Source organism: Rattus rattus, chromosome 4 (genome assembly GCF_011064425.1).
Source record: "Rattus rattus isolate New Zealand chromosome 4, Rrattus_CSIRO_v1, whole genome shotgun sequence".
Lineage (NCBI taxonomy): Eukaryota > Metazoa > Chordata > Mammalia > Rodentia > Muridae > Rattus > Rattus rattus.
The window spans coordinates 144,811,450-144,837,547 of NC_046157.1; the positions used below are offsets into that span (position 1 = coordinate 144,811,450).

Consider the following 26,098-nt stretch of genomic DNA (forward strand, 5'->3'; position numbering starts at 1 on the left):
ATTGAGTGAGCCTGATGCATGCGGTCCAGCTCTGCACAGAAAACTAAGGGGAAATCGCAACAGCCAAAATCCCTTTCCCCTTCCAACGCTACCTGAATCTTTTACCTGTGAAAACCATAGGAATAAAAGTCAACGCATGCTAAGACCCTCCCTCTGAAAATGGCTGTCTTTCTGGAAGACTTTGAATAGGTCTAGGAAGGAGAGGTGCCAAAAAGCATCCTGAACAAGCTTCCAGCTGATAGTACACTCCTCCGACAATGACAGTGGCGATGGGCTCAGGACCTGCTGTGTGCTGAGGATGAACCCTCCCTAGAAATAGCAAAAATTCATATGGCAAACATACATAATACATACATATATATACACACATACAAACATATACACATAAACATACATATACCTACAAACACATACACACAAACATACATACCCCTCACAAAAAAACACACAAACACACATACATGCATACAAACATACACACACATACACACATCCATACACAAACACTCCCACCCCCACAATACACACATAAACATACACATACAATCACATACACACATAAACACATATACACAACGTATACACACACAAACACACACCCCACAAATAGACACACAAACACACACAAACACATACATACATATAAACACATACATACATACATACATACAAACACACACATACATACACAAACAACCCCTTACATACACGCACACACAAACACACATACCTACCTAGACTATGAAAATATTCAGGGCTTGGGTTTTCAATTTCTAGAAAACAAAGCCAAGCCACGCCCCCTACCTCTCCAGCAGGTATCCCCAGGCTGATGTTGTTAACAGCTATAATCTTCTTGTGGATAAGCTGGTAGGTCTTTGTGAGCCGATGGAGCTGGACCAGGTCAAACTCAGCTGCGCCGCTCTCCACTCTTAACCTCTCAGTGCGTACGTCTTCGTCTTCATCTACTGTCTCCATGACAGGCGAAGATGTAAATTTTCTGAAGAAGAGCCTGAAAACCAGATTCTGAAGTGACGTGACTCAGTCTGGACACCTCAATGCTCTCACTTCTGTGGAAATCCACTGCCTGCCTACCGTTAGGCTGTTCTTACATTCATTATGTTGTCCTGTTTAAATGATGTCAGCAGAGGTAGTCATGTTCTTCCCATAATCTCTACAATGCTGGCAAACAGTGCTTACTTTCCATGGATGACATATCTATGGATCCATTGTTCAATTTTAGAATCCTGATGTCTAAATCAGGTGCGTGTCTGAAAGCTAGCTTCTAACAGGGAGCTCAGAATCATTAGTGGAACTCCACACTTAACGAGCCCAAGATCATCTATCCCCTTATTGCTCTAACAACTGTTCTCTCTCTACTTCTTCCTTCCTCCTTCTTGTCCCCCTTTCTTCTCTTGCTCCTTTTCTTTCTCCATTTCTTCTTCTTGTTGTTGTTGTTTATTGTGGTAAACCTAAAATGAGGCATACCCTCCTAATTACATTCTTTTCTCTCCTTATATCTTCAAGGGGAGATAGATCCCAGGATCGTATTGCTAACAATTAGCAGGTCTCTCCTTTTAAATCATTAATAACAGGGACACTATTTATTCTGCACTCTATTTACAACTAATGTCTCACTGAAGATCCAGGAGATAATTTAAGCTTCTCAGCCCTGCAAAATCTCTCAGTTCCAGCCTCACCCTAGTCTTGTCCAGCAAACACCCAATCAAAAGAAAACCAAACCTTTTAAAGTTCTGCAAATCAGTTATTTCAGGTCTACCCTGAAAATCTCTGCTTCTTTTAAAAAGGGTCCAAGGATTCCAAAACATGGTGTTTTCTTTATATCTATTCTGGTCTAAAAGCCCACTCATGCAGTCAGTCTCCCAACACTGGAAATGCCTTCGAACCCTCCCTTAGTCATGGGCCATTTCCTTGACCATTTCTGTCTCCACTATAAGCTTCAGTTTTACCAGCATTTCCCAGTAACCCACACTGCTCCTGTGTCGCTGACTCTTGCGTCCCAGTCTGCACTGGTTCCACAAGAATTATACCTGCTAAGGTATCATGTGCTTGTGCTGCTCTCTGTTTGCTAACCTTCAATAGACTGCCATTGGTTTGTTCAAATAAGGTCCAAGCCAGATCTCTTTACTAAGCATTCAAGAGACCCCATAACCTTCCAGCCACACCATAAGCCAAATAGCCTGCCATTTACTACATTTATTCTATCTTCCAATCAAATAGTATAATCTTTTAATTAAGTAGTCTATAACATTTTCCTCTTTTTCTTTCTTCCTTTTATTACTACTTAATTAAAATTTTTATTTTCAATAAGTAATCCGAGTTCATATTAAAGTTAAAATGGTACTAGAAAATAGAATGTCGAAAGTAAGCCGTCTTCAAGCAACACTGACATTAAGATAATCCATTGTAAGAAGGTAAATTTCCTTTTATCTCACACAGTAATATATAATACTCATTTCTTAGCCTTTCACTTTCATTTAGTAACTATGAGAACAAATATTACATAGATATTGAACCACTATCTGTGTGTGTTTACATGTGCATGCTTAATATTTGAGTATGTATCAAACGCCTGTGCAAGTATACTTGATCATGAAAACGCTCATGCAGAAAAGGATGCTGGGTGTCTGCTCCATCACTATCTTATTCCTTTGAGAGAGAGTCTATCATTGAACCTAGGGCTTGCTTTTTTTAGTCAGATTAGATGTCCAGCAAGCCCCAGGGATCTGTCTGTCTCACAGTACCTCCAGGAATGCTGGCTGCAGTTAGTTACAGGCCTTTGCTGGGCTGTGCTGGGTTTTGCATGTCGGCGGTGAGCATCTGAAGTAAGGCTCTTAGGCTTGCACAGCCAGTTTTCTCTACTGAGTTGCATTCCTCACTCCTAGATCATTCCTTCTGATGGCTAAGTAGTGTTATATTTATGAATATGGATGTATAAATTAGGCAATCCCTAAGTAAAGATAAGCTGCTTGTTCGTTTGCTATTAGAAATGACGAGTGTGGTGACGTAACTCTATACACATGGCAGCGTGAGGTTTGTGGTGTTGTCACTAGGAACACTGCCTAGGAAGGCAGCACTAGCTAGGGGTAAATATACTCGGCGGTGCCCCTCTTCCTGTTTTTGTTGCTCTCCTTGCTTCAGCCCAGTCATCTTCTCCCAGACTCACTGTCCACGCTACCCACTCAAACTTCTTTTTCACTTCTGCACTCGAAGCCTTTATTATCTTCCTCAACTCACTGACTCTCTTTTAGGGCGACAGCTGTGCTTACTTAATTTTGTCTCTTACTCTATACCACCCACTATGTATAAGGTTTGTGGCGTTGTCATCAAGAACGCACAGAAAAACTGGACAACTATTTACTAGACTTAAACGAATGATACATTATGCAACCATGTTTTAAAAGGTTCTAAGCTAGACTTTCCAGTGTTGCCAGAGGAAAACGCCAAGATTATTGCGCATCCCTGAGTGCTCTGACGCAAACATCGCGGAGGGGAGATGCCGTTCTCATCTGCCTCACCTGAGCTTCTTTATCAGCCACTCATTGATGAGAAGTCGCAGCAAGAAAAACATGGTGCCCTGAGAAACCAAGGCCACAAACATGGCTCCTAGCTTGTCCATTTCAAAGGTCTCGCTTGGATAATCCACACCATAGGCTTTTAAGAAATCCAGGACTGCCTGTTGCTGTGAGAGTTCAATCAAACCGTAGCCAAAACAGAATTGGGGGAAGATCAGGAAAATTCGCTTGAGGGTTTCAGAAATAAGTTCTAGAGTCTGAAACAAGAGAAATAACAAAATATAGTTTTAGGATTCCGACTGATTGACGAAACATTTAAAAGTGGATGAAGACAGATGGAGACGCCCAGGCAGATTGGCAATTATTTCGCATGTATGCTGCAATCGCATATTATAGTTGCTCCACAAATGACAGTATGACAGAATTTGTCATCAAAATGCAAGTGAAAAGAATGTTTTTTCCTCAAAGTGGCCCAAGGTATCCAGCCCAATTCTGGAGGCAAAAATCACTTCTAGACCTGGCTTAGATTCAGTGGGAGAGGTCAGCCTGGTTAGAATGTTGGGGTGCAAAGCTGTATCACTGGGTTTGTGAGTGAGAGAGGGTTCAGGAAAGCTTTTGAACTTAGGGAATCTCAACCTGGGTAGGGACAGAGGTGAAATGAGATGGAAGGAGAGACAACAGATATCAAAGAGGCAGAAATGGCTCATTTTCACGTATTCACACTTGAGGCCAATGACTTCCACCTTACAATTTCCCTTCCTCCTCCCGAAGTGGCCTTGCCTATCCCTCACCTCACTTCATTTCCTCTCTATTCTTTCGCACTCCATTTCCAGGCACTGTTAAAGCTTCTCTTTCACTGATCATAATTGTTAGCTCTGAATGGCAAATGATGCTTACAATGAAGTAGATTCCAATACATGATTGAAAGGGAATTTTTTTCCCCTATGAGTGTTCAAATGAATCCTAACCCACAGCCATAATACATAATCCATTCTTGCCACCACTGCACCTTTGGGATCTATTAATGAGTAGAATGTTTAGTTGAGCAGATAGTGCCATATAATCTATCACTTTCCTCAAGACCTAGCAAAAGTCAGTATTGCTAACATTCAGTCAATGCAATAATAATGAACATTAACCTATACAGAGCTTAATTTCTTTTCAAGCTATACTTTCTCCTTTTCTAAATTTAAATCAAAAGATAGTCTTTCCTATCTAAATACAGAGTAAAGGAAATCTTCCCACATGGAGCACGTTAAGGCTTCTGGTTCATTTGCTGAACTTTAAGTAACAAATAAAAGACCTTACCGGATCATTAGGCTTTTCCTTGGAAAGGAAGTACACCACCGACAGGGAAACAATGGAATTGATGCCAAAGAACAGGTTGACACACACATAAGTGATGAAGGCCATCCCTGTTTCATGGAAGAGACCAGCCAGCAGGTACATCCAAGAAAATGTTGCATAGCTGTAGGACAGAAATACTAAAAATTAAAATTATGCCTTAGTTATTCTAGTCTACAAAACAATAAAGTAAAGCTCGGATGGGTTTCCCAGGGAACAGTAAACATGAGAGGAGAGTAGCCAAGCCCTGAAGCTAGGTCTGTATTTCATTCTTCATTTTGACAAAAGACCCTCAAAGGATGTTTTTAAAATGACAGCAAGAAGCTTCTCTTTTAAGAAACCCATACAGTTTCTCTGTCATCACAACTACAGACTCCTGCCCTGCAGGGTATGGTGTTACTCTGTCCAGGCAAGACTTTGGCTGCTCAGAAATAGGAGTTTGTATTGGACAAACCTGATCATTTAAAATTGAGGAAAGATAATGACATTGTTGTAGGTAGCTAACAAGGTCTGGCTAAAAGACAGGTGGCCTAGGTTGGGCAAAGATGAGCAACTTCGGTTTGAAATAGATCTAGCAACAGAAAGGCCATCTAGTTGTCCCAGTTTTTAAACAATTGATTCTATTCATGCCTTTGTAATAGAATCAAGTTTTACACTGGATGTCAATTACATCATGCAACCTATATTACTCTAATATAGAAACAGCAGTCTTTATGCCCTTACCCATCTGGAAAAGACAAATAAAAACAGACATAAATTTTACACGTACCTTATAAAGCCATAGATAGTAATGTACTTTGTCAATACATCTACCAACACATACTCATACTTTTCTGATCATTCTAAAATATTCATTTTATATACTTTAGATTATGTGTATAAATTGGTACAGTGCATGATACCCGGTCAGTGCCTGTTAGTGATAACAACATTAACTTGCAGAAGTGTGGCACTTACAGGCTGTGCACTAGCAAATGTTTATGCTACATTAGTCATCACTCATGGTAAATGACCCCAAGACAAGTGTAAATTAACTGATGAGACTCAGGTCCTATTGTGTCTAGGAGTGCTTAATTTTGTTCATTCTTTTTCTCGTTGCTTGATCAGCAGCTTACCCAAACAGCAGAAGTAGGAGGGATACAGCGCCTAGATTGTTTCCACTGTAGAAGGCAGGGAGCTTGAAAATTGCTATGACGCCAATTGAAAATGCTACAGGAACCAAATAGAAGACCTATAGATATAGACAAAGCAATGCTTAGCATATGGCGAGCATTTTTTTTTAAATCAATAGCCCACCTTATTTAACTCTTCAATAAGTCAACCTAGAAAAATTCTGAGGAAATGAATTTTTATTTATCTTCCTGTTGCTTGTAACATTCAGCTCATTTTACATTGATCTCACTTTAGGATTTGTCTTCTCCAATATGAGGTCAAGGCAATTTCAATCTATATAGATACACAAGAAATCCCTGGTGTTCCTGCCTCAAGGCTTAAGACTTGGGATCATTCAGTGACAGGGGTTCTGGGAGAAAGATAAGAAAGGCAGGGGTTTTTTTTTTTTGGTATTAGAGTCAGTCCTAGAAGTATTGATTTCATTTTGGATGCTGCCTCTCTCTCACATGGCTGCTTTCTGAGACTTGGTTATCAGTGTTAGGCATTCCAGGCAAAACAGCAGGGCAACAGTTCTCAAATCACAGGTTCTTGAAATCACAGGTATCTGAACAAAAACTTCAGTATTCTGTTTACAAGCAAAAATATTAGAGGCTTAAGAGTTTGCAGCAAGATGCATGCAGCGAAAGCGGAGGTGAATCTTGTGAATTGTACCGGAACCAGTAGTCCTGATAACAGGATCTCAGTACCGAGTAGACCTTCACAGAAGAATGCATTGAAGCTTCCTTAACATTTAAGCTCATGTGAAGTACAGAGCGGTCATTAGAATTCTTTTAGACTTGGCTTCTACAGCGGGCACATTTCAGACCTCACTGGATGCATTAGCAAAATGGATCTGTGGTTAATTACTCTCCAACTCTTCAAGCCAATGATCTTGACAACAACTCAGACAATCGCTGCAATCACAGGCAAACGCGTACATATTCATCTGGGCTCTTGGCCAACGCTGGTACATTTGGAGTCAAGAATGATCATCTGAACTTGGGGACCACTTTACATAACGGAGAGCGCTGTCAATGAAATACATCCCTCCTTGTCCCTGCTAATCTTCTCTAGTGTGTCATTCAGCAGGAGCTTACTTTGAATTTTTCACTATTAGTTGATTAAATTTTTATAAGCTTGATCATCTGGTACTACAGGGTAATGTTGATAAGCTTTTATTTTGCTACAATAGTGGTTCTTAGACTTCAATGTGCTTAAAAATCACCTGGGGGATCTTGTTTGAAATGCACACTTTCTACACTCCATTTCCCAAGACACAGATTTAAATAGACCTGAAGAGAGGCCCAGGAATCTGTATGCTGATGTGCACTCTAAGAATCTGATATCTCACAGATAAGGGAAAATAGGTTTCCTTTTTCCTCCAACCATCAGATGATATAAGCCCAAGTCAATTGGTTTTTCTTAATTCTCTGTCCTTGCAGTAATAATTTGAATAATTAGAGCAAATAGCTCCTGAATACAAAGCTGATAGACTTCTACTCAAATTGATCCTGTCTTGCAATGACAAAAGCTACTCACCATGTCATAGATGAAGTTTGTCACCCAGTAGCATGTTACACCGATGCCGGAAATGTGCTGTAACTGCTTGGCTTTGGTCTGATGCTCCCTGACAATGTAGGTGACAAAGCTGGCAGTGGTGACAGAGTAGCCCATCAGGATGGACAGCGCCACTAAAATATCGATTAAACTGCTGATTCTATCATGAGCAATAGGGAGAGGAAAGTACACATAAGTTTTTGGAACTCCTTCCCTTTCAGGAAGATTCATGACTAAAACCATCAACAAAGCAGTACAAGAGCTGGCTGTGACACAGATAAGGCTTCCTGCAAGGCAGCCAGATACTATCTTCGACATGACTCTTCTGTGACCCTGGAATAAATGTAGCGCTAGTGCATCTGAATTGGCTAGGGATGCGCAATAGAAAAGCCGCGGTCTCCAAGGGTTACAGAGTGCATGCAAGGGATATATAGATCTTCAGCAAAGAAACAGTACTTAAATGCTATGCAGGGAAGTCAAAATGATGAAGTACTTGTGCACTTGACTCAGAAAAGCAGAGGACTCCGTGAATCTACAGTTGACAAGCTCTACTTGGCAGCCCTTCCCACACCCTTCCAGAAACTTCCTTTCATCCCAGTCAGTGACTTATATATTACCAGCCCTCCTAGATTGACATCAGTTCAGATACCACTGTAATTTCCAATCATTGCACATCCTACAGAAGTGCAGCTATGCCAAAGGGAGGGTAGTAATGTCAAGGAAAGAGATGCGCTTACGTGGCTTGTTCCTGATCTTGCACCCCTGGATAAGGGTGGCTATACATGATGATCCCTAGAAAGAGGGGAGAGTTCTGCTGTTAGATGGTACTTAGTTAATCAGGAGTACCAAGTTTTACATGAATAATACACAATACTTTGTTTCTTACAAGATGAGCCAAAGAATAGTACTTCCAAGATTCTTAATCCCATCAAATTATCTTTTCTTAATAAAATAAACAATGTCTACTTGTGTGTAGAACATTCTGGAAAGATCTAAGAACATCTACAATAAGAAAATAAACAATGTCTACTTGTGTGTAGAACATTCTGGAAAGATCTAAGAACATCTACAATAAGAAAATAAACAATGTCTACTTGTGTGTAGAACATTCTGGAAAGATCTAAGAACATCTACAATAAGAAAATAAACAATGTCTACTTGTGTGCAGAACATTCTGGAAAGATCTAAGAACATCTACTTCTTATATAGTACATGCCATACTCTGGAGAACATTCAAATGATTGCTTCCAACTTTCTTCTGTCTGGTCACTTCTATTTGCATTTCAGCTGTACTTCAGAAATAGAATACATTTAAATAAACAACTCAAATGGTCATCAATTATATAAGTCTCTCCAAATATCCAACAGCATTCTAACCCTCCTTTCTGAGTTAATGACAAGGGTCAGGAAACATGTTCAAGTGAGAACATGGTCCTTTCTCTTTTACTATTTCTAAGTTGCTTATTGTTTAAAAGTCCTACCAGAGCAGAGACTGGGAACCTCAATGTTGCACATCCATAAAAACTCAGGAAGCCCGAGAGCTTCTTGCCGTACCCACACTTAACTACGATTCACTTAGTTCTATGGTGACCACAAGGTATTGAGTTCTCAGAGTTGGTTGAGTTCTCTGAGTTGGAAGCAAGGCTCTTCCCTCTCCTTTCCTAAAGGATCTTACTAAGCCAGAGTCAAAAGTGGACAGGCAAGTTTCCCAAAAACTGTAATGTGGAGGCAGTGTGCATACTGTCTACATAAATGAGGGAAAGAATGGTAGGAAAAGAGATGTGGGACTCCTCTGTACCTACACAGTTATAAACTGAGCAAGAACTTTTGTTCTCACTGCTTGTATAGGATATGTTAGAACATATGTTGGGACATTTCAGTGCAAGTACATATACTTAGGCAACTTAAATTTGTAGCGTTTATTAAGGTAAATATGCTACTTTAAGTTGAATTCCTCAACAATAGTGTGCTGGGTAGTTGTATGTCAACCTGACACAAGCTAAAGTCATCCGAGAAGAGGGAACCTCCATTAAGAGAATGCCTCCAGAGGACTGGGCTGGAGGCAAGTTTGTCAGGCAGTTTCTTATTAGTCAGTGACTGATGTGGGAGGACCCAATTCATGTGGGTGGGGCCAGCCCTGGGCTGGTGGTCCTGGGTTCTGTAAGAAAAGCAAGCTGGTAAGCAGCACCCCTCCATGCCCTGTACATCAGCTCTGGCCTCAAGCTTCCCGCCCTGTTTGTGTTCCTGTCCTGACTTCCTTCAGTGATGAGCAGTAATGTGAAAACGTAAGCCAAATACATCCTTCCTTCTCTGAGTTGCTTTGGTCACGGTGCTTCAGCACAGCAATTGTAACCCTAACTAAGACAAATGGCATGTTGAAGAAAATAAACAGTTAAAAACAAAGAAAACAACAGCAACAACAACAACAGCAAACCTACTTTGAACTCTGTTTTTAATCACATTGTAAGGGAATTTGCTTCTCTTATGTTCTGTGAAGATTAATAGTCTCTGTTCTGTATTCATTTATTTGTTTGTTTATTTATTTTAAAGGAGATCTCGCTGTGCTCTCTGACTCACCATGTAGACCAGGCTGGCTTAAAACTTACCATGTAGATCATCAGGCTGGCCTTAAACCTACACAGATGTGCCTGTCTTTGCCTCTCTTCTGAGTACTGGAATTAAAGGTACTGATCACCGTGTTCTTTGGCTTTTTGCTTTTTTTCTCTGGGCCCTTCATAAAACCCAGTACATTATAATGAAGACAGGAGAAGGTTTGTCTTTTCTTTGTACATTTTATTTCAAAAATCAAGAAATATTTTTTAATTAACCAACGGAATCTTTGTAAATATGGTTTTATCCACTCAGTGTAATGCTGTGGAATAGGGTACTTCCATGAGTACCTACTGAAAGATGTAGTAATGTGTCAGGACTAAAGTCCTGTCTGATAAGCCTCCCCACATCCTCTACAGCAGCCAATACCATGTCTTAAGAGCATGACTGATCAATGGGTATATTAAAGCAAATCAAATAATTTTTCAATTAGAATTTGTCCTTACATGGAACCTACATCAAAAGTAGGCATTTTCTGTGGTCGCTATAGATATGAAGCGAGACTGAGATTCTCCCTGTGGGTACAACAGAGGGTGGGAGGAGCACATAGTGGGGGCGGGGGGGGGAATTTGCCAGAGAAAACATGCAAACCAATGTTCTTTGAAAAGAACCCTGATTTTCCACAAGAAGTTAACCACTAGAGGGAACCACATGAATGTAACAGATACTGACATTGCCAATGAAAGCTAATTAAAATATTTTATGAGCACATTAAGCTTCAGAGAAAATGAATTTTACAGCTAAAGAAAAACCCCAGTTCACCTGGAGTCCTGCAAAGATGTCTTTAAACACTCGGAGGATCGTGAGGAAGTGGTGGTGAGGGGAGAATAGGTTGAACCTTACAGACAGGTTAGGTTCTCTTGCCACGGGAGAACCCACTCATGAATTCCAAAACATTATGCATGTTTAAGAGTGACATAGATTTCTTCTTTGAAAAGAATAAAATATCTCACAGAGAGGGCAGAATGTTGCCACTTTTTTGTAAGTTTGAATAAACAAATTAATAAGGAATGAAAGACATACTTTCCTTAATTTATGTAAAACTTTACGTTTTATTTTTAGATTGAAAAGTAAATTTCATTTCAGGCCCAGCATACGTTTTATGCTGCCAGACTCTTTTATCCTCTGTACCTTAAAACACAGCGGTAAGGCCCTCCACACGCCTGCGGGGGGCGAGAGCGGTCCCGTCACATTAATCTCAGTAATGAGGACTAATTGTAGAGGAAACCAGGACACAGGTTTCCAGAAGCCAACCCTGTAGACGAGGTCGCACCCTCCTGTTCTCTGTATCTTCGCTACATCGCCCTGGCTGTTTCTATAGCTTCTGTGCTTTCATTGTCTGTCACAACAATGCGTGTTTTTGCTCTGAATAAAACACCGCACAGAAGGCTTTCCAACACCATTTCAATCCAGGTTAGACTCGCCTGGCTTTAGTCACCGTTTCACCTAATTTACCACTTTTGACTTTGTCCTTTATTAATGTGCTATACCTGAGGACTATCCATCTTGTTATTTTTCTTTAAAGCTCCTCCTGCTAGGAAAAAAAAATGCCGAAACAGTTGGATGAAACCACTGTTTCCTCTGAGGAGGACTCTGCTGCTAGAGTGAGTGTCTGACACTGCAGTGACATAAGCAGACTCTGGAATGCATGGAGGTGGGGTGATGGAAGGAAAGGGGGAGGGGCAGCTTTCATAAAAGATAGTTTGTATCATTTATCCTTCCTAATAGGCTGTTTATGAGGCTGGGTCCTGGCCAGAAAATGTATTATTTCATTTTTTCTCCCTCCTTATTATTATTTTTTTTAGGATCATATGGAAAAATAATTTGAGCAAAGCTCAAGGAGATGAAATGGTCTGATGAACAGTAATTGAGTTAGAAAAAAATAAATCAACTTCCTTTAAATCCCAGTCCTATTTAAAAATGATGTGGAGGGTTGTGGGGAAATGAAACGGGAGTAGATCTGCCTGAGTCTGGAGAAACAGCTTGGAGCATTAGCAAAAGGACAGGTAGGACTCAGAGAGCCCAGAGTTCAAATCCCACTTTAGCACCTCAGTGAAAGTGTGGGGGCAAACAGTAATGTTAACCCAAAATGAAAGTATGTTTTTGCATACTTCGATAACATATATGTGTCATATATGGTAGCACTTTGGGTGCAGTGTAGACCTTTGTGTTTTAAAAGCTTTGTCTTCATAACTCAGTATGGTGGTGCACAACTTTAAGGCCAGCACTCGAGAGGCAAAGGCAAGTGGATCCCTGTTAATTTCAGGCCAGTCAGGGCTACCCGGTAAGAACTGAATACTTTTCATAACATTTTTTTTGTCTGCATATATAGATCTGTGAACATATACTTATGAATATTAATTTATTAGCCAACTTTTGTCTGCAGACAAATAAATAGCTCTGAAATATTTTCCACAAGACACCACCGCTACTAGCTGTGAGAACAGAGGGGTGTTATTATCCTGATTTGATAAATGAGGAGATTAAATTAATCTGAAGTTAAGGGTGTCATCTGGAATGTTCCATCTGGAAAGAGTTACAATTTCCAAATGCTTTCTGAAGATCCCTGATTTAGATGCTGTGAAACACCCTTAACAGGGAAGCAGATACGGGGAGCGCGTTTACATGGAAGGCTGTAGAAAGAGTTTATAATTAGAGATAGCTCGGCACAGTGACCCTACCGTGTCGGGCAGCATCGTACTCCGACATGTTAACTCTCAGGAGGAAGTTGTTGAGGCTGTTGAGGTAAGCCGGGAGGGAATGGTAGCCTTCTGGATCATACCACACCTGCCAAATTTCCAAAGGAGACAAGATCAGGATTGTATTCAAGTAAAATAGGGCTTTTAGAACATCTGACAGGATACTTCATTTTAAAGGAAAGCCTCGATTTGCTAGTGACTCATTCCACCTCGGAAGCTAATAAGATACACCTGGAGTGTTGATCGTACATGGATCTGTGGGTTTTCGGTTTACAGGTGGGTAGAGATTAGGGAGTCTGCTATTCTGAGTAACGGAATGCCTAACAGCTGACTGAGCAGCCGCTCTAGATGCTTCTACGGGCAAAACCTGAAATGAACAGGAGAAGCCATTGTTATCTCCGCAGTGGACACATAGTGATTCTGAGAGGAAAGTGAAGCCTCTTAACAGCAGTGATAAAAAATGGATAGTAAGGGAATGTCAGGGGGGTTGGGAAGGGGGGGGTGGGTGGGGAGGGGAACACCCTTACAGAAGGGGAGGGGGAGGGGTTAGGGGGCTGATGAACAGGAAACTGGGAAAGGGAATAACATTTGAAATGTAAATAAGAAATACCCAATTTAAAAAAAAAAGAGGAAAAAAATGGATAGCAGCAGAGTAGAGAAAGTAATTTTAACAATATGCAAGCCTTGGGTCCTTACCAACAAAATTGCTGGTTTTACCTCCCCCCTCCCCACACTTGCTGTTCCTAGTTATATATAGCCCTCAGGATGTGAGTTCCTTTACCCTCTACATCAAAAGCAAGGCGTTTAAGATACTAGCATGCTTTTTACATGGTGTTAATTTAAAAATTGGACTCTGGTTTAGAGAGGGATAATTTCATATTAGAAAGTCCCTTGAGTTTGAAAGGAAATTTACTCTGTGTGGGGAAGGGGACACCAAAATCTCCAGGATTGTTATTTCCCACACAGCTCTGTGACCATCTGGGTTCCACAGTGTCTATGGAGTAGGGACGTTGTGGGAATGGAATTAATTTTTTTTTTCCTAAAAGGTGAAACTGCTGCTTGGCATAGAACAATCCTGGACTAAATGATATTAATCTCTCTGCTTTCACCTCGATTCTGTGTCTCTCACTACCCAGAGAGAAATGTTCACAGGATATGGAAATTGTCTGTGACGGAAAATAAGCAAACAACTAAACTCCTTATAACCGCTGTTTATCATCTGGGCAGTCATCTGTGTCTGACTCGGTGGCTGGCTTGCCGCTCTTTGGAAGAAATAAACAGTGGGCTTATTTATCCCTGTTAGATTTGTTGCTACTCCAGTTTTGGTGAGAAGCAAGGCATTAGCACACATTCCCATTCTCTAAGAGGCTGCGATATAAACATGAAGGAAATGCAGGGAAAATAAAGGCGTTTCGAGACAAAAGCAATCGTCAGGATCGCGCGCATTAATCCACCGCACACAAAAACAGTCACTTGACGGCGAGCCCCGTACTGATCCAGTTCATAGCGCCGCCCCTTTCCTTGACTCTGTGATTGAGTTTCCCCTACTCTTTATGTTTACAGAGGAGTGGACACGGTCCAGTGCTACTGCCTACATCTCGCTTTGCTTATCAGTGGTGCACGGGAGGAGATTATTTCCACTGCTGAAAGTTCTATGAATGAATGAATGAATGAATGAATGAATGAGCGAATGAGTGAGTGAATGTGTGAATGAGTGGGCAGATGAATGAATGAATACTTGTGATATACAGATTATTTCCACGGCTGAAAGTTCTATGAATGAAAGAGTGGATGGATGGATGGATGGATGGATGGATGGATGGATGGATGGATGGATGGATGGATGGAGTGAGTGAGTGAATGAATATGACCATAAGTTCTTATTCTACTTCAGATGGGTGTTTAGAGCTACATTTTTGATTACTGGGAAAAGCACCATTGGGAACAGTTTCTACGTTCTTGCTCTCGTGTATACATGCCTCCTTAGAGTACATATCTGTATCATGCAGAATTGACTTTACATGTTTTACGATGTTTAATATGTTTCCTGTTTCTCACATGAAAGTGTTTACATATACAAATCCCATATCCCCATTTATATGACCTCCCAGAAGAAAGTCCCAAATTTACCTTAGCAAGAGTTCTATTGACGGGGACAGCTGTCACATCAAAACGAAGGTCGTTAGTCAATTTCATCCCAAAACTCCAACCTCCATATCTACATAGAGCAACAAAATTTTTATTTGTTTTACTGGGTAAAATCTCCCTAAGTTGATCAAAAATATTTAAGTAGGAACTTTTTTTTCTTTTCTACCCAGAATACAAAACGAAATAAATACAACAAATACATTCAGAACTAGATAAATATGTGATATTTTTCTATTGATCCTTTTTTATCATATTTTAACTCAAGTGTATATCTTTCCTAAGGCAAGAGTCTCGTGAACAAATCCATTGTCTGGGATGGTGGCTCTCACCTGTGATCTGAACACTCAGGAAACTGAGGGAGGAGAGCGGCTGTGAGCTCTGAGTTGGCCTGATCTACAACTTACATTCCCGCCTAGGTAACAATTTTACAGTCACACTACATTAAACAGTTACATATATGCAGTGAGCATTCTGAAAAGGAATGCTATAATCTAAGCTTTTCCTCTTTCTATCTCAAAACTCAACATTATAATGCTTAAATCTTTTTTCAGGTAATTGATACCAGAGTGATCTAATTTATTATCTTTTTTTTTTCAAATTACTTAATTTTCCTTGAAAATGATTTTTCCCTAGATTTATAGATTTTTTGATCGGTCCTCCTTTTTTTTTTTTTTTATTTCCCTCTAAGATCCCTGAATGTGAGTTTGACATGTCAATTTATGGTCTTCTTAAAAAATTGACTTTAAAATTCAAGTAATAATTCCCAGAATAGACTAACTTAGATATTCGCCAAATTAGATCCAACTTAAATAACAGGACAGTGCAATTTATACTACAATAACCTCATCATGGATGAGATGGTGTAGAGATATAATTAATATGTAAATGATACCATTGCTCTTTTTAAATGTGGATAGTTTAGACTAGTTTTTCATAAGAAATTCCTTTCTCTTATAATAAATTTACTTTACCATAAATTATTTGACTATATGAAAAACCTGATATCCTTGAATATAGAAAACGTTTGTTTCTATGTAAACCCATGTTTATGGAAATTTTTGTATATCTGTAATTAGAAATTTCAAGAGAGAAAAATACCAAAATATTAACAGTGACTACATATGAGTAGAAAACATGTTTTTTCTTCTTTTAGCTTATCTGTAACAATAATAGCGCACAGTGAATGTGAAGAATTTTATACACTGAGAAATGAAGGAGAGGTGGAAGGGAGAGAAGAGTTATGACCATAAGTTCATAGGCTTTATGTCCTAGCAAATGTCCTGGGGGACATTTGACAAACGGCTTCACATGGCCTTGCCACACACAGGACATTTTGTCCACTCACAGACACAATCTGCATTGTAACTCAGACCAACTGTCATAAAAAAAAAAAAAAAAGTCATGCTTTCAAACTCTAAGTAAATTCAATCCAGTCAAAAATTTTGTCTATTGCTCTGAAAAAAAAAAAAGTACAAATTCAACAATACATTTAAAGACCTTAAAACGCTAGTGATTTTTAGTTTGCTCAAATGAATCTTAATTTAGAATCATTAAATTTCTATACATAAAACTATGTACAGAAAGCACAGCACTAAAACATCTGTGCTGCTATATCAATGATCAGATCAATCATCAATCAGTCAAATCAAAGCAATGATCAATTTCCCTAGATAAATAATTGGCAACCCTTACTTGTGCTGTTTTGGAAATCAATTAAGAAATGTTACAAACAGAAGTTTTACCTTTTCTGTACAAAATGATTTGCAGTTGATATCAAATAATTTTCCATGTGTTTTCCAGTGAGGTTATAAATAACTTGGGAAGAGTAAGTTCTTCTATGAGGAGGGGAATAATTAAATTTAGGGCATTCCTGGAAAATAAAATTATCAAATTAAGTTCTTCTTGCCTGTCCTGTGGAAGTTAAATAGACAAGGTCAGTGTCTCCCGATTTATCCATCACTGTACGGGCTGAGGTGTGATCAAACTGCCTTTTGATTCACAAGAACTCTGGGAAAGAAGACAACTTGCCTATTTGCCAAGAAATTAGAACAATTGTCACTTAGGTCGAGCAACTACATGCGCTTAGGACTCACCCGAGCTAAACAGAGCACAGGTTCACAAATACACCATCTTTCATTGTTCTGACGAGGTAAGCTCTTTTGGGGGGAATATTTAGAAATTTAGGAAACAGAAACATTTCAAATACTTTAAGAATTCACAGGGAATCAAAAAGGGATCTGCCTCCAATTAAAAACAATGTTATGAGAGAAAACTCATCAAAACCACAGCAGTGGATTGAACACATTGGTTCTCACTGCCTAACCTAGGAGTTGTGTGATTGTTTAGTAATTATTGGTGTACATATAGATTTTAACGTGTTACTTACGTGTGTTTGTATATTTATTATTTAAGAACTAATTTTAGGCTTACAGAAAAGTAACACATACAGGAATGAGAGTCTTCGTGTCTGCCTGAATGGCTAGGAACATCTCCACAGACAGCTTATGTTTCTAGTTGCTTATTTATTATTTGGGATTTTAAGGCAGGGGCTCTAGTTCAGGCTGGCCTCAAGCTTACTACGTGGCTGAGGATTCCACTGAGCTTCCAATTCTCTTGCTCGCACCTCCCGAGGACAAAGATTTCAGATGTGTGCACTCCGCCCAACTCCGGAGGTTCAAGTTCACACACTTATTTTTTACACTCAGCCAGAGTAAAAACCTTTAGCTCTCCTTTGGGTCCTGAAACTCATTGCTATGATATCTAGTCTGGAGAGATGCACCTCTTCCTTCCAGAGCTCACTCACAGCCAGCCCCAGAGCCAGGGGCTCAGGGCACACATGGGCTGTATCAAGTTGCAGACTTCTCTGAAATGCCGAGAGTGAATTTCACTGACCGCACAGCCGCATCTACCCTAAAGATCACATTTCTGAATGGCCTTGGCTTCCCGATTAGTCAGAAGTTGTCTCCAAGTAACCAGTATAGCTCTGAAGGTTTTTTTTTTTAAATTGCATTGCATTATACGTATAAAAACCCACATGTATTATAAAGGCACTGCTTGATGAATTTTGACAAACTGGACACACCCATGTAATTAGTAAGTAGGAAGGCGACAGAAGCCCATCAGTTCAAAGCCTTCTCACACTCCCTGCAAATTGCTACCACCCCCAAAAGACCATAGCTTTTTGTTTTAGCCATTTATTTATGTAACTAGCACACAAAATCATGAAGGTTGTTGTTGTTATTGTTGTTAATTTAGACGAAAGAGTAAAAACTCTAAATGGTAGGTTAGACTAACATTTAAAAATTGAAAAAGATCTCTCTTATTTTTTTGGACCCTAGTTCTTATAGTTAATAACTACCTTGCACAGGAACTCCAAAATGGACTGTGCTCACTGGAAGGGTTTTTATTGTAAAATATTGTACTGTGACCAGAGTACAACACTATGACACCTGAAGAAAGCCTTGCTAGACTCTTCCTGCATGAGAGAAGAGGTTTGGTGCTCCTTAGAAACCAATAGTGTCTTTTCTTCAATAAAAAATTTATTTAAAAACTTTGAAAGCATCTCCTCTAGGATGCTTGCTTTGATACATGAAATGTATGTGATACATGTGTATCGACTCAAATGGAAGTCTTGAACCTGCCTAGTTAGCTTCGCTATACAAAGAGTTTAGGGAGTTGATAGCTTAGAAAAAGAAAATCTGTATGCATGAAATAAAGATAAAGTAATTATGGGATAAATTTTAATATTTTCAGGAAATTAATGTTGATGCTAAACTTTTTCAGGTGTTGCTTGGGGATGCATGGAATTCCTTTCTAGACTTACAGGCGACCGGCTTCCCAGTTAACTGCCTGGCAGCGTGTTCACTACATTTTCAAATACGACAGTGACGGTCACTTTTTGTGACACTGTGAAACTGAGCTTTCCAGCTAGAACAGAATTGGTTCCACAAAGACCATCTTCTACCTCTGGAAATGTGTCCTGGTTCAGATTTAAAACAGTGACCTGGAGTTCAAAGTCAATATTTTTTGAGCGCCCAGGCCCATATCTTTTGAGCTACTAGGTTCCATAAAATGAAATTATACTGACTCTTTGGTAACCTGGATAGATCTTTCAAGTTTTGCTATTTATTCTCTCCTCTTTTTTTTTTCTTCTACTGAAATGGAATTCTCTTTTACCTGGACATTGTCTGAACAGGAGCAAACACCAAAGTTGTCGATAGCTTCTCCACTTGTGTTCCACTTTCCCAGATCGTCTTTTTTTAAACACTGCCTGTAAAGAGAAAGGATGCTGAAGTGAGGTGTGTGTATACTGAAGTGCGGTGTGTGTATACTGAAGTGAGGTGTGTGTATACTGAAGTGAGGTGTGTGTAGAAGTGAGGTGTGTGTATACATGCGTGTGCATGCTTGTGAGAGAGCGTATAAATAAGTAGTTAGTGTTAAATTTAGGTGTGTAGGCCCAGGTATGAGATTGCGTAAGCCGACTGTGCGATGCACTAGTGCTTTTGATTGGCATTTCGTGGGGGTGGGAATTGCAGGGCAGCATCAGTTGACTAAGAAAAGTTGAGTCAAAGCTCAGTGAATTTTCTCACTGTGGCAAGATGAGGCTGGGTGCTTTCTTTGTTCATTTTCATTCTTCTCAGCATCTCAGCAGATAATACACTAGGACCAGGTTAATACATGCTATGTACTATCTAGGAACTTTAAATAAGCTATGATATATATATATATGCATACGTATATGTGTATATGTATTTTTTACATATATCAGAGAAGAATCAGAATTCTTCGGTCTCATCATACGATCTAGACTTCCGTAGACATATACATTAGTCAGTAAAGAGATTAATGAGGCTGGAGATGGCTCGGTGGTTAAGAGAACTTGCTGCTCTTGCAGATGACCTGAATTTGGTCCCCAGCATCCACATTGGTGGCTCATAACCACTTGTAACTCCAGTTCCAAGGGATCCAATACTCTCTTTGGCCTCTGTAGACACAAGGTGTGCATGTGGTGCACATACAAGCAGGCACTCATACATACACATAAAGTAGAAATAAGCAAATCTTTAAAAACAATAAAATGGGATTAGCAATATGACCTAATATTGTGATTGTAAAATATAACAATACAAGAGGTGAGCAAATGTAAGGAATCTAATGTTTATTATTATGGTATAGTACTGCCGAGGAAATAAAACGAAAGATACCAACTTTCTATCACGATATTATCTCTTTCCAGGAAAATCACACACATATACCTTATGTATTCCTACACACGCTCATGCAAACTAGAATTCTGGCAAGAAGAAAGGAGAAGAACTTACGAGTCACTAGTATTCAAACACACGTTGTCAATACCAGGGAAATTCCATAGAGCCGAGACCAGGGCATTAGTGCTTGGATCAAAATTCCTGCAACATCAAGTGACAGGGACTCATCAGTAAACACATGTTCACTAACAACCCTAAGATATGAGTTATGCTATCTCCAAGACTGCTTTTCCATTTCTTCCCTCTGGTCCTACTTCTCTGCCTCTACCAGTCTCCTCCCTTTCTCCACGCCTACACATATGCTGGATATGAACAGTGGTCCTGAGGTACCCACCCTATAGGTATAAACACCCACCTTATAGGTGTAAACACCCACCTTATAGGTGTCCAAAAACCTATGAAAGATACAGGCTTTGCTGCCCCAATGTTCTGCTATGACATGCATGTCGCCATCACATGTGGTTTAAGTCTGTTCATTAAGAGTAAACATCCCCTTGACTTTATTTGTAGATGTATATAAATCCTCTTAAGTTACTTGGTAGGCACAGAAGCAGCCCATTTCTTTAGCAGAATTAAGTGGTGCAGCTCCCAAATTATTTGTTTTTCTCCACAGACCCTGAAATCATTGTGGAAACGATCTTGTCAGAAAGTAACTCACGCGTAGAAGGCTGTCTGTTCGGAGTTGCCGTAAATGGACGGAGAGATCAAGAGCTCGGGATAGCTGTTGCTGGAGTCTCTCAGTGTGCCCAGGCCCATGGCGGTGGCTACAAAGACGATGGGAAGAACGACCTGAGCGATGAGACCTTTCCAGTTCCTGCGAGTGTGGTGGAACCTCTTGATGAGAATAGCCATTATCTTCTTCAGCAACAGTCCAAAGCCATCCAGCCTCTCGCTTCTCGTCAGGACTTTGTCTGAGTAAGGACAAGAGATTTAATGCAGTTCCAGGAAACCTCTGTAAATCAAGTCATAATACGACTTCATGAACTGCAGGTGAATGATATCATGTTGCATGGATGGGAGAAGCTTCTGTATTCTCTATTCAGACTGAAGCCTCTGCAATCCATTTCTAATATTGCCCTAAGTAGGGGACCCCCAATACGGGCCTCGTATATAGCTGAACTTAAGAGTGTTACGAAAATTGTGATTCACTACCATCAGTTACAATACATATGTATAGTAAGTTTGCTGGGACAAATTAAAGATTCTGAATTTTGTAAATGAGCCCTGTTCCCTACTCCGATGTCTCAATGCAGATCCAATATATAATTACTAATTTTGATTAAATAGGAAATAGTCTCATCAAGATTGAATTCAAATAATATAAATAAAATATTGGCCTAGTGTAAGAACTGGTTCTTAGCACAGGCTATGAGTTTTGATATTTCAATTTCTGATATGAAATACACTGAACTCACGGGACACGTAGGAAAAGGAAAGCTTCTCCAAGATATAATTCTGATTCAACCACATATTCATACACTGTTTTTAGAAATTAGAAATGATTATGGCCTGGCAGCAATGGGGGGAGGGGGGAGGGGAACACCCATCAGGAAGGGGAGGGGGGAGGGGGATGTTTGCCCGGAAACCGGGAAAGGGAATAACACTCAAAATGTATATAAAAAATATTCAAGTTAATAAAAAAAAAAAAGTACAAGAAATAAAAAAAAAAAGACTCCACATTCAGTTTCTATAAAGAAACCATTGAAAACTTGTCTACTATGCACCCCCACTCTGAAATGCTCTCCAAGGCTTAAGAAAGTTTCCATTGCTTTGAGGCCCATGGAAGACACGGTGGCCATTGCCGCTCAGTGGAGTTCTAAAGGCTAACCATTTCAGCAGCTTCCCCCCAAAGTAGCTTCAAATACAGCATTCTCATCAGAGACTCAGCACAAGACATTTTTACATGTTATAGGACAATGGTATCTGTCAACTCTGTGTGCGTTTAAAATTCTCCATCATAAATCATGCAGCTCAAAAATCATGATCTCCATTTAGCTGATAAGGGAAAAAAATACAGAGCTGCTTAATTTAAAATGAATTCCAATTAAACAGAGAGAACATGTTTAAATGCAAACTCATATCTCTGCAATGGGGAATTGTACAAGGAGCTGAATATTTTGAGTTAATTAGTATGCTTTTCTGTTCCTTGAGAAATTACATGCGGATGACTTACAGGTGTATCAAAATGGAGCAAATGGGCTGCCTCAAAGATAATGTCAATGAGGGGAATATTCTAAATGAAGAATAATTTCAAATCATGGGGAAAAGGCAGAGGCAAATACATAGAAGCAGATGACCACTTTCCAATCAAAGCCCCCAATTCCTCAGATTCCAGAGTTTTATCCCCCAACAGTTGATAAACAAGAAATACGACAGAGGACAGATGAGACTCTACACAATGAGAATTACACAAACATCAGAGATGATCTTTGCTGAGTTTTCGAGACAGGCAAATGTTTAATTAAAAGTTCTGTTCCTAGAGATGTTCCTAAAGTTCTGTTTAAGCAAACGTTTGAAATGACTGCTCCATAATTCATATATCATTTTACTACATGTTTCCTTAAGTAAATTATGTTTCCAGAGTATAAATTAACTGTCAGAAGGAGACCAGGTGACCATAGAAGCTGTTTTTAAAAGAACTTAAGCCCTAATGTTATACCAAAAATGTGATTTTTTCAGACATATCCTGTGTGAAGAGTTGAAGGTGAAGCATTTTAATACAGTGTCTTCAGATCTAACTTAATCAAATCATAGACACTACCCCGAACAAAGCAATTTTTGCCCCTCGAGTGAATCATAGTTGGGGAAGCTAAGGGCTCACCTCACCTTTCCCAGTGAGGGATAATTTAAAAACAACACAACTTATTGTTTTATGCTTTTGCTCCCACATATATACACCTAGTGTTATTAGCGTACTCTTGACCAGATAACTGTGTCCGCCCCTGCCCAGCCCTGATTGCAGGAAGAATTGTAACTTGTGAAGCACACCTCTGAAATCACAGAAAGTTACTTCCAGAGAAGCATTTCTGATGAACAGAGAGAGCCTCCCTCCCCATCACCTGTCAAAGGTATTCCCCAGGTTTACCTCGCTTTCACAGCCATCTCCCTTTTGAAAGTGAGAATTTGATCTTCTGTAATGAATATTCTGTGTGTTGAAGGATGCTTGTGTGTATTGGGAGTGTTAATTTAAAGAGAAACTTTAAAGTTGAATTTCACAAAAGGAGTAAAAATCTGCACCTATTTTCCCCAATTATGTCGTCTACGAAAATTAAGCAAACTCTGTGCATTAGGTCTGTACCGTCTCTGTCAGTGAAGTTGCTGCTGCTCACAGACAAGTCATCCGGAGTTGAGGTGCCATTGGCACTGGGGTTCCCAACCTTCCTCTGTGTCAAGTGCTCCAGACTCATATTGCCACATTTTTGTGAATCTTTCGTCAAGTTCAGAAAGACCTAGAAAGAGAGGCCAGATCACTTCATTAACATAAAAGATAGGCATCTCTTGGACCAGACCTTGGTCTTGATTCTGAGTTATTATCACACTTATTAGGACAACTGTTTCCAACTGACATTAAGAGAATATGCTTTATGTATAAAAGATGGTCATTCTTACGTTTTGGATGAGAAATGTTGAAAAAATACTTTCTTTTTAGAAATCAACCTTCTGTTAGAGTGGTACTGAGAATTGCAAGTGATTCTGTGATATACTTACTTAAAAAAACACATTTCCCTTCAATTAGAAAAACACCTGCACATATTTTTCTAAGGGCAGAGAAAGTCATATGAGCACCAATACATGAAGTAGCGAGGTGGGGTGGGGATAGGGAGAGAGCTCACTCAGTATAGTATCGTGAGGACTGGAGGTCCAATCCTAGAACCCACATACAAAAGTTGGATTCATAGTGTGCACTTGTAACTTCAGCACTGGGAGGGTGAGCATAGGCAGAACCTTGGTATTCACTGGCCAACCAGTTAGACTTTGGTCCAAGCCAATGAGCAACATTGTTTCCCAAAGTAAAGCCCTAGAGAAATAACCCTACAGTGTTGTCCCATGACTACTTCAGGCATGTGGACAAAAGTGCATGTGAACTCCTGCATCCACATGCAGCTCCGCACAGACACAATCATGGACATACACAGGAATGTGATATGGACAAAGTCCAGAAGCACAGCACTTCCCTATGTTCACAGTGCTGGGGTCAATTTCCAGCACTCTAAATTAAATAAATACATAAATGAATGAATAAATAAATAAATAAATAACAATGGATGATAGATAGATAGATAGATAGACAGATAGATAGATAGACAGACAGACAGACAGACAGACAGACAGACAGACAGACAGACAGACAGATAGATAGATAGATAGATAGATAGATAGATAGATAGATAGATAGATAGATAGATAGATGGGATAAGCAGTAAGGAGATGTCCCTCTACCTCTTCGACAGTGGTATCTGAAATGCCATAGCAGCCGATGTTGAGTTTACCCATGCCCTTGTCCAGTGCTCTCAGGAGTGACAGGTAAGCCCCTGAGACCTTGGTGCTGAATGGAGGTAGCACATATACAAGCTCTCCCCCAATGTCCTCCTTGAGGTAGGCTTCAGGGAGGTGTGACTGGATCATTGCTGTCACAGCCACTGTGTCACAGATGGCATTCGTGTCTAGGTTTGGGCTCTGTGGACAAAAAGAAAAGTTGTGTCAGCGCTCCTGAGTCAGACCACATGCCATCCCTCCAGCCATCCCATGTCCTACACAGAGACTGACGAGCCACATCCCTCCCAACTGTATTCTTCCACCCCCACCCACCTTCCTCTCTCATGCTTTAATGCAGCAGCAGTTTTGAGTCTCTATGGCTATGGCACAGGATGCCATGCTGTGGTGCGTGTGCCCCTCAAGGTCTCTACACCCAGGCAGTCAACACTCCCTATTCTCTCCCCAGCTCCAGCCCATGGTTTAACTGACACTTCTTTTCTCGCTCCTGGCTTATTTTTGTCTACATTTATAGAAATAAATATTCTATGTAATTTATCATCGACTAATTGATAGTGTGTTAAATAATTTACATATTGAGCATAACATCTGAAATTTCACATTTCATCAAGCCCAAAGTTCATGCAGCTGGAACATGGAGTTTATATTATGAGTTCGTTGATGCAGCCTGGGTGCCTAAAATAATGATTGGGTACATCATTCACCACAATATCCTTTAATATATGAATTTCTAAACATAATGATAAATTATGGTTATTTTGTTTTGGAAGCTCAAGGATAATTTTGTTAGGGTTTAAAAGAAAATATAGTATAGATTAGGAGAAAAAGCCATGCCTTTTCAGTTAACCAACGGGGTAGAAGTAGACAGCTTATTAAGGAAGAAAACTTTATTTAGATGACTCCTAATGACTTACTGCCATGCCCATAGAGGAGGGCATGCCACAAGTCTCATCTGAGAAGCATCTCGAGGCAGATGATAGTTAACACAGATACCGTCACTTGATCAATGTGCAGAGATTAAGAAACTATGGCGTGTTCAGCCGGAAGTAGAATATTCATAGCATACCCTTCTCAAAACAGCTCATGGGATTTCAAGGAAGAGGGAGCAGAAAGATCGTAAGAGCCAGCACTAACGGATGACTTCAAGGGCAGTTGCACATATGGACTCACAGTGGTAGGGACAGTATCCATAAGACCTACTCTAGATCCAGCCAGGCACAATGGCAACATGGGGTTGGGGGGATGGGCACAGCATCCCATCACTGTCTGGGAAGAGCAAATTCTACTTGCTGTT

At 39.9% G+C, this 26,098-nt stretch overlaps 1 protein-coding gene across 1 annotated transcript in view; it reads right to left on the minus strand.

Moving 5' to 3' along the window:
• Abca12 (ATP binding cassette subfamily A member 12) overlaps nucleotides 1–26,098 on the minus strand; it is a 169,840-nt gene that overhangs the window by 11,851 nt on the left and 131,891 nt on the right. The window contains exons 32-45 of the mRNA XM_032901300.1: nucleotides 24,751–24,987; nucleotides 23,609–23,759; nucleotides 20,969–21,221; nucleotides 20,365–20,451; nucleotides 19,220–19,313; nucleotides 16,786–16,913; nucleotides 15,026–15,113; nucleotides 12,878–12,983; nucleotides 8,324–8,378; nucleotides 7,569–7,746; nucleotides 5,993–6,108; nucleotides 4,842–5,001; nucleotides 3,537–3,790; nucleotides 805–1,009 (exon numbers count right to left, since the gene is read on the minus strand). Coding sequence (XP_032757191.1) covers nucleotides 805–1,009; nucleotides 3,537–3,790; nucleotides 4,842–5,001; nucleotides 5,993–6,108; nucleotides 7,569–7,746; nucleotides 8,324–8,378; nucleotides 12,878–12,983; nucleotides 15,026–15,113; nucleotides 16,786–16,913; nucleotides 19,220–19,313; nucleotides 20,365–20,451; nucleotides 20,969–21,221; nucleotides 23,609–23,759; nucleotides 24,751–24,987 — 2,112 coding nt within the window. The remainder of the gene's footprint in view (nucleotides 1–804; nucleotides 1,010–3,536; nucleotides 3,791–4,841; nucleotides 5,002–5,992; nucleotides 6,109–7,568; nucleotides 7,747–8,323; nucleotides 8,379–12,877; nucleotides 12,984–15,025; nucleotides 15,114–16,785; nucleotides 16,914–19,219; nucleotides 19,314–20,364; nucleotides 20,452–20,968; nucleotides 21,222–23,608; nucleotides 23,760–24,750; nucleotides 24,988–26,098) is intronic.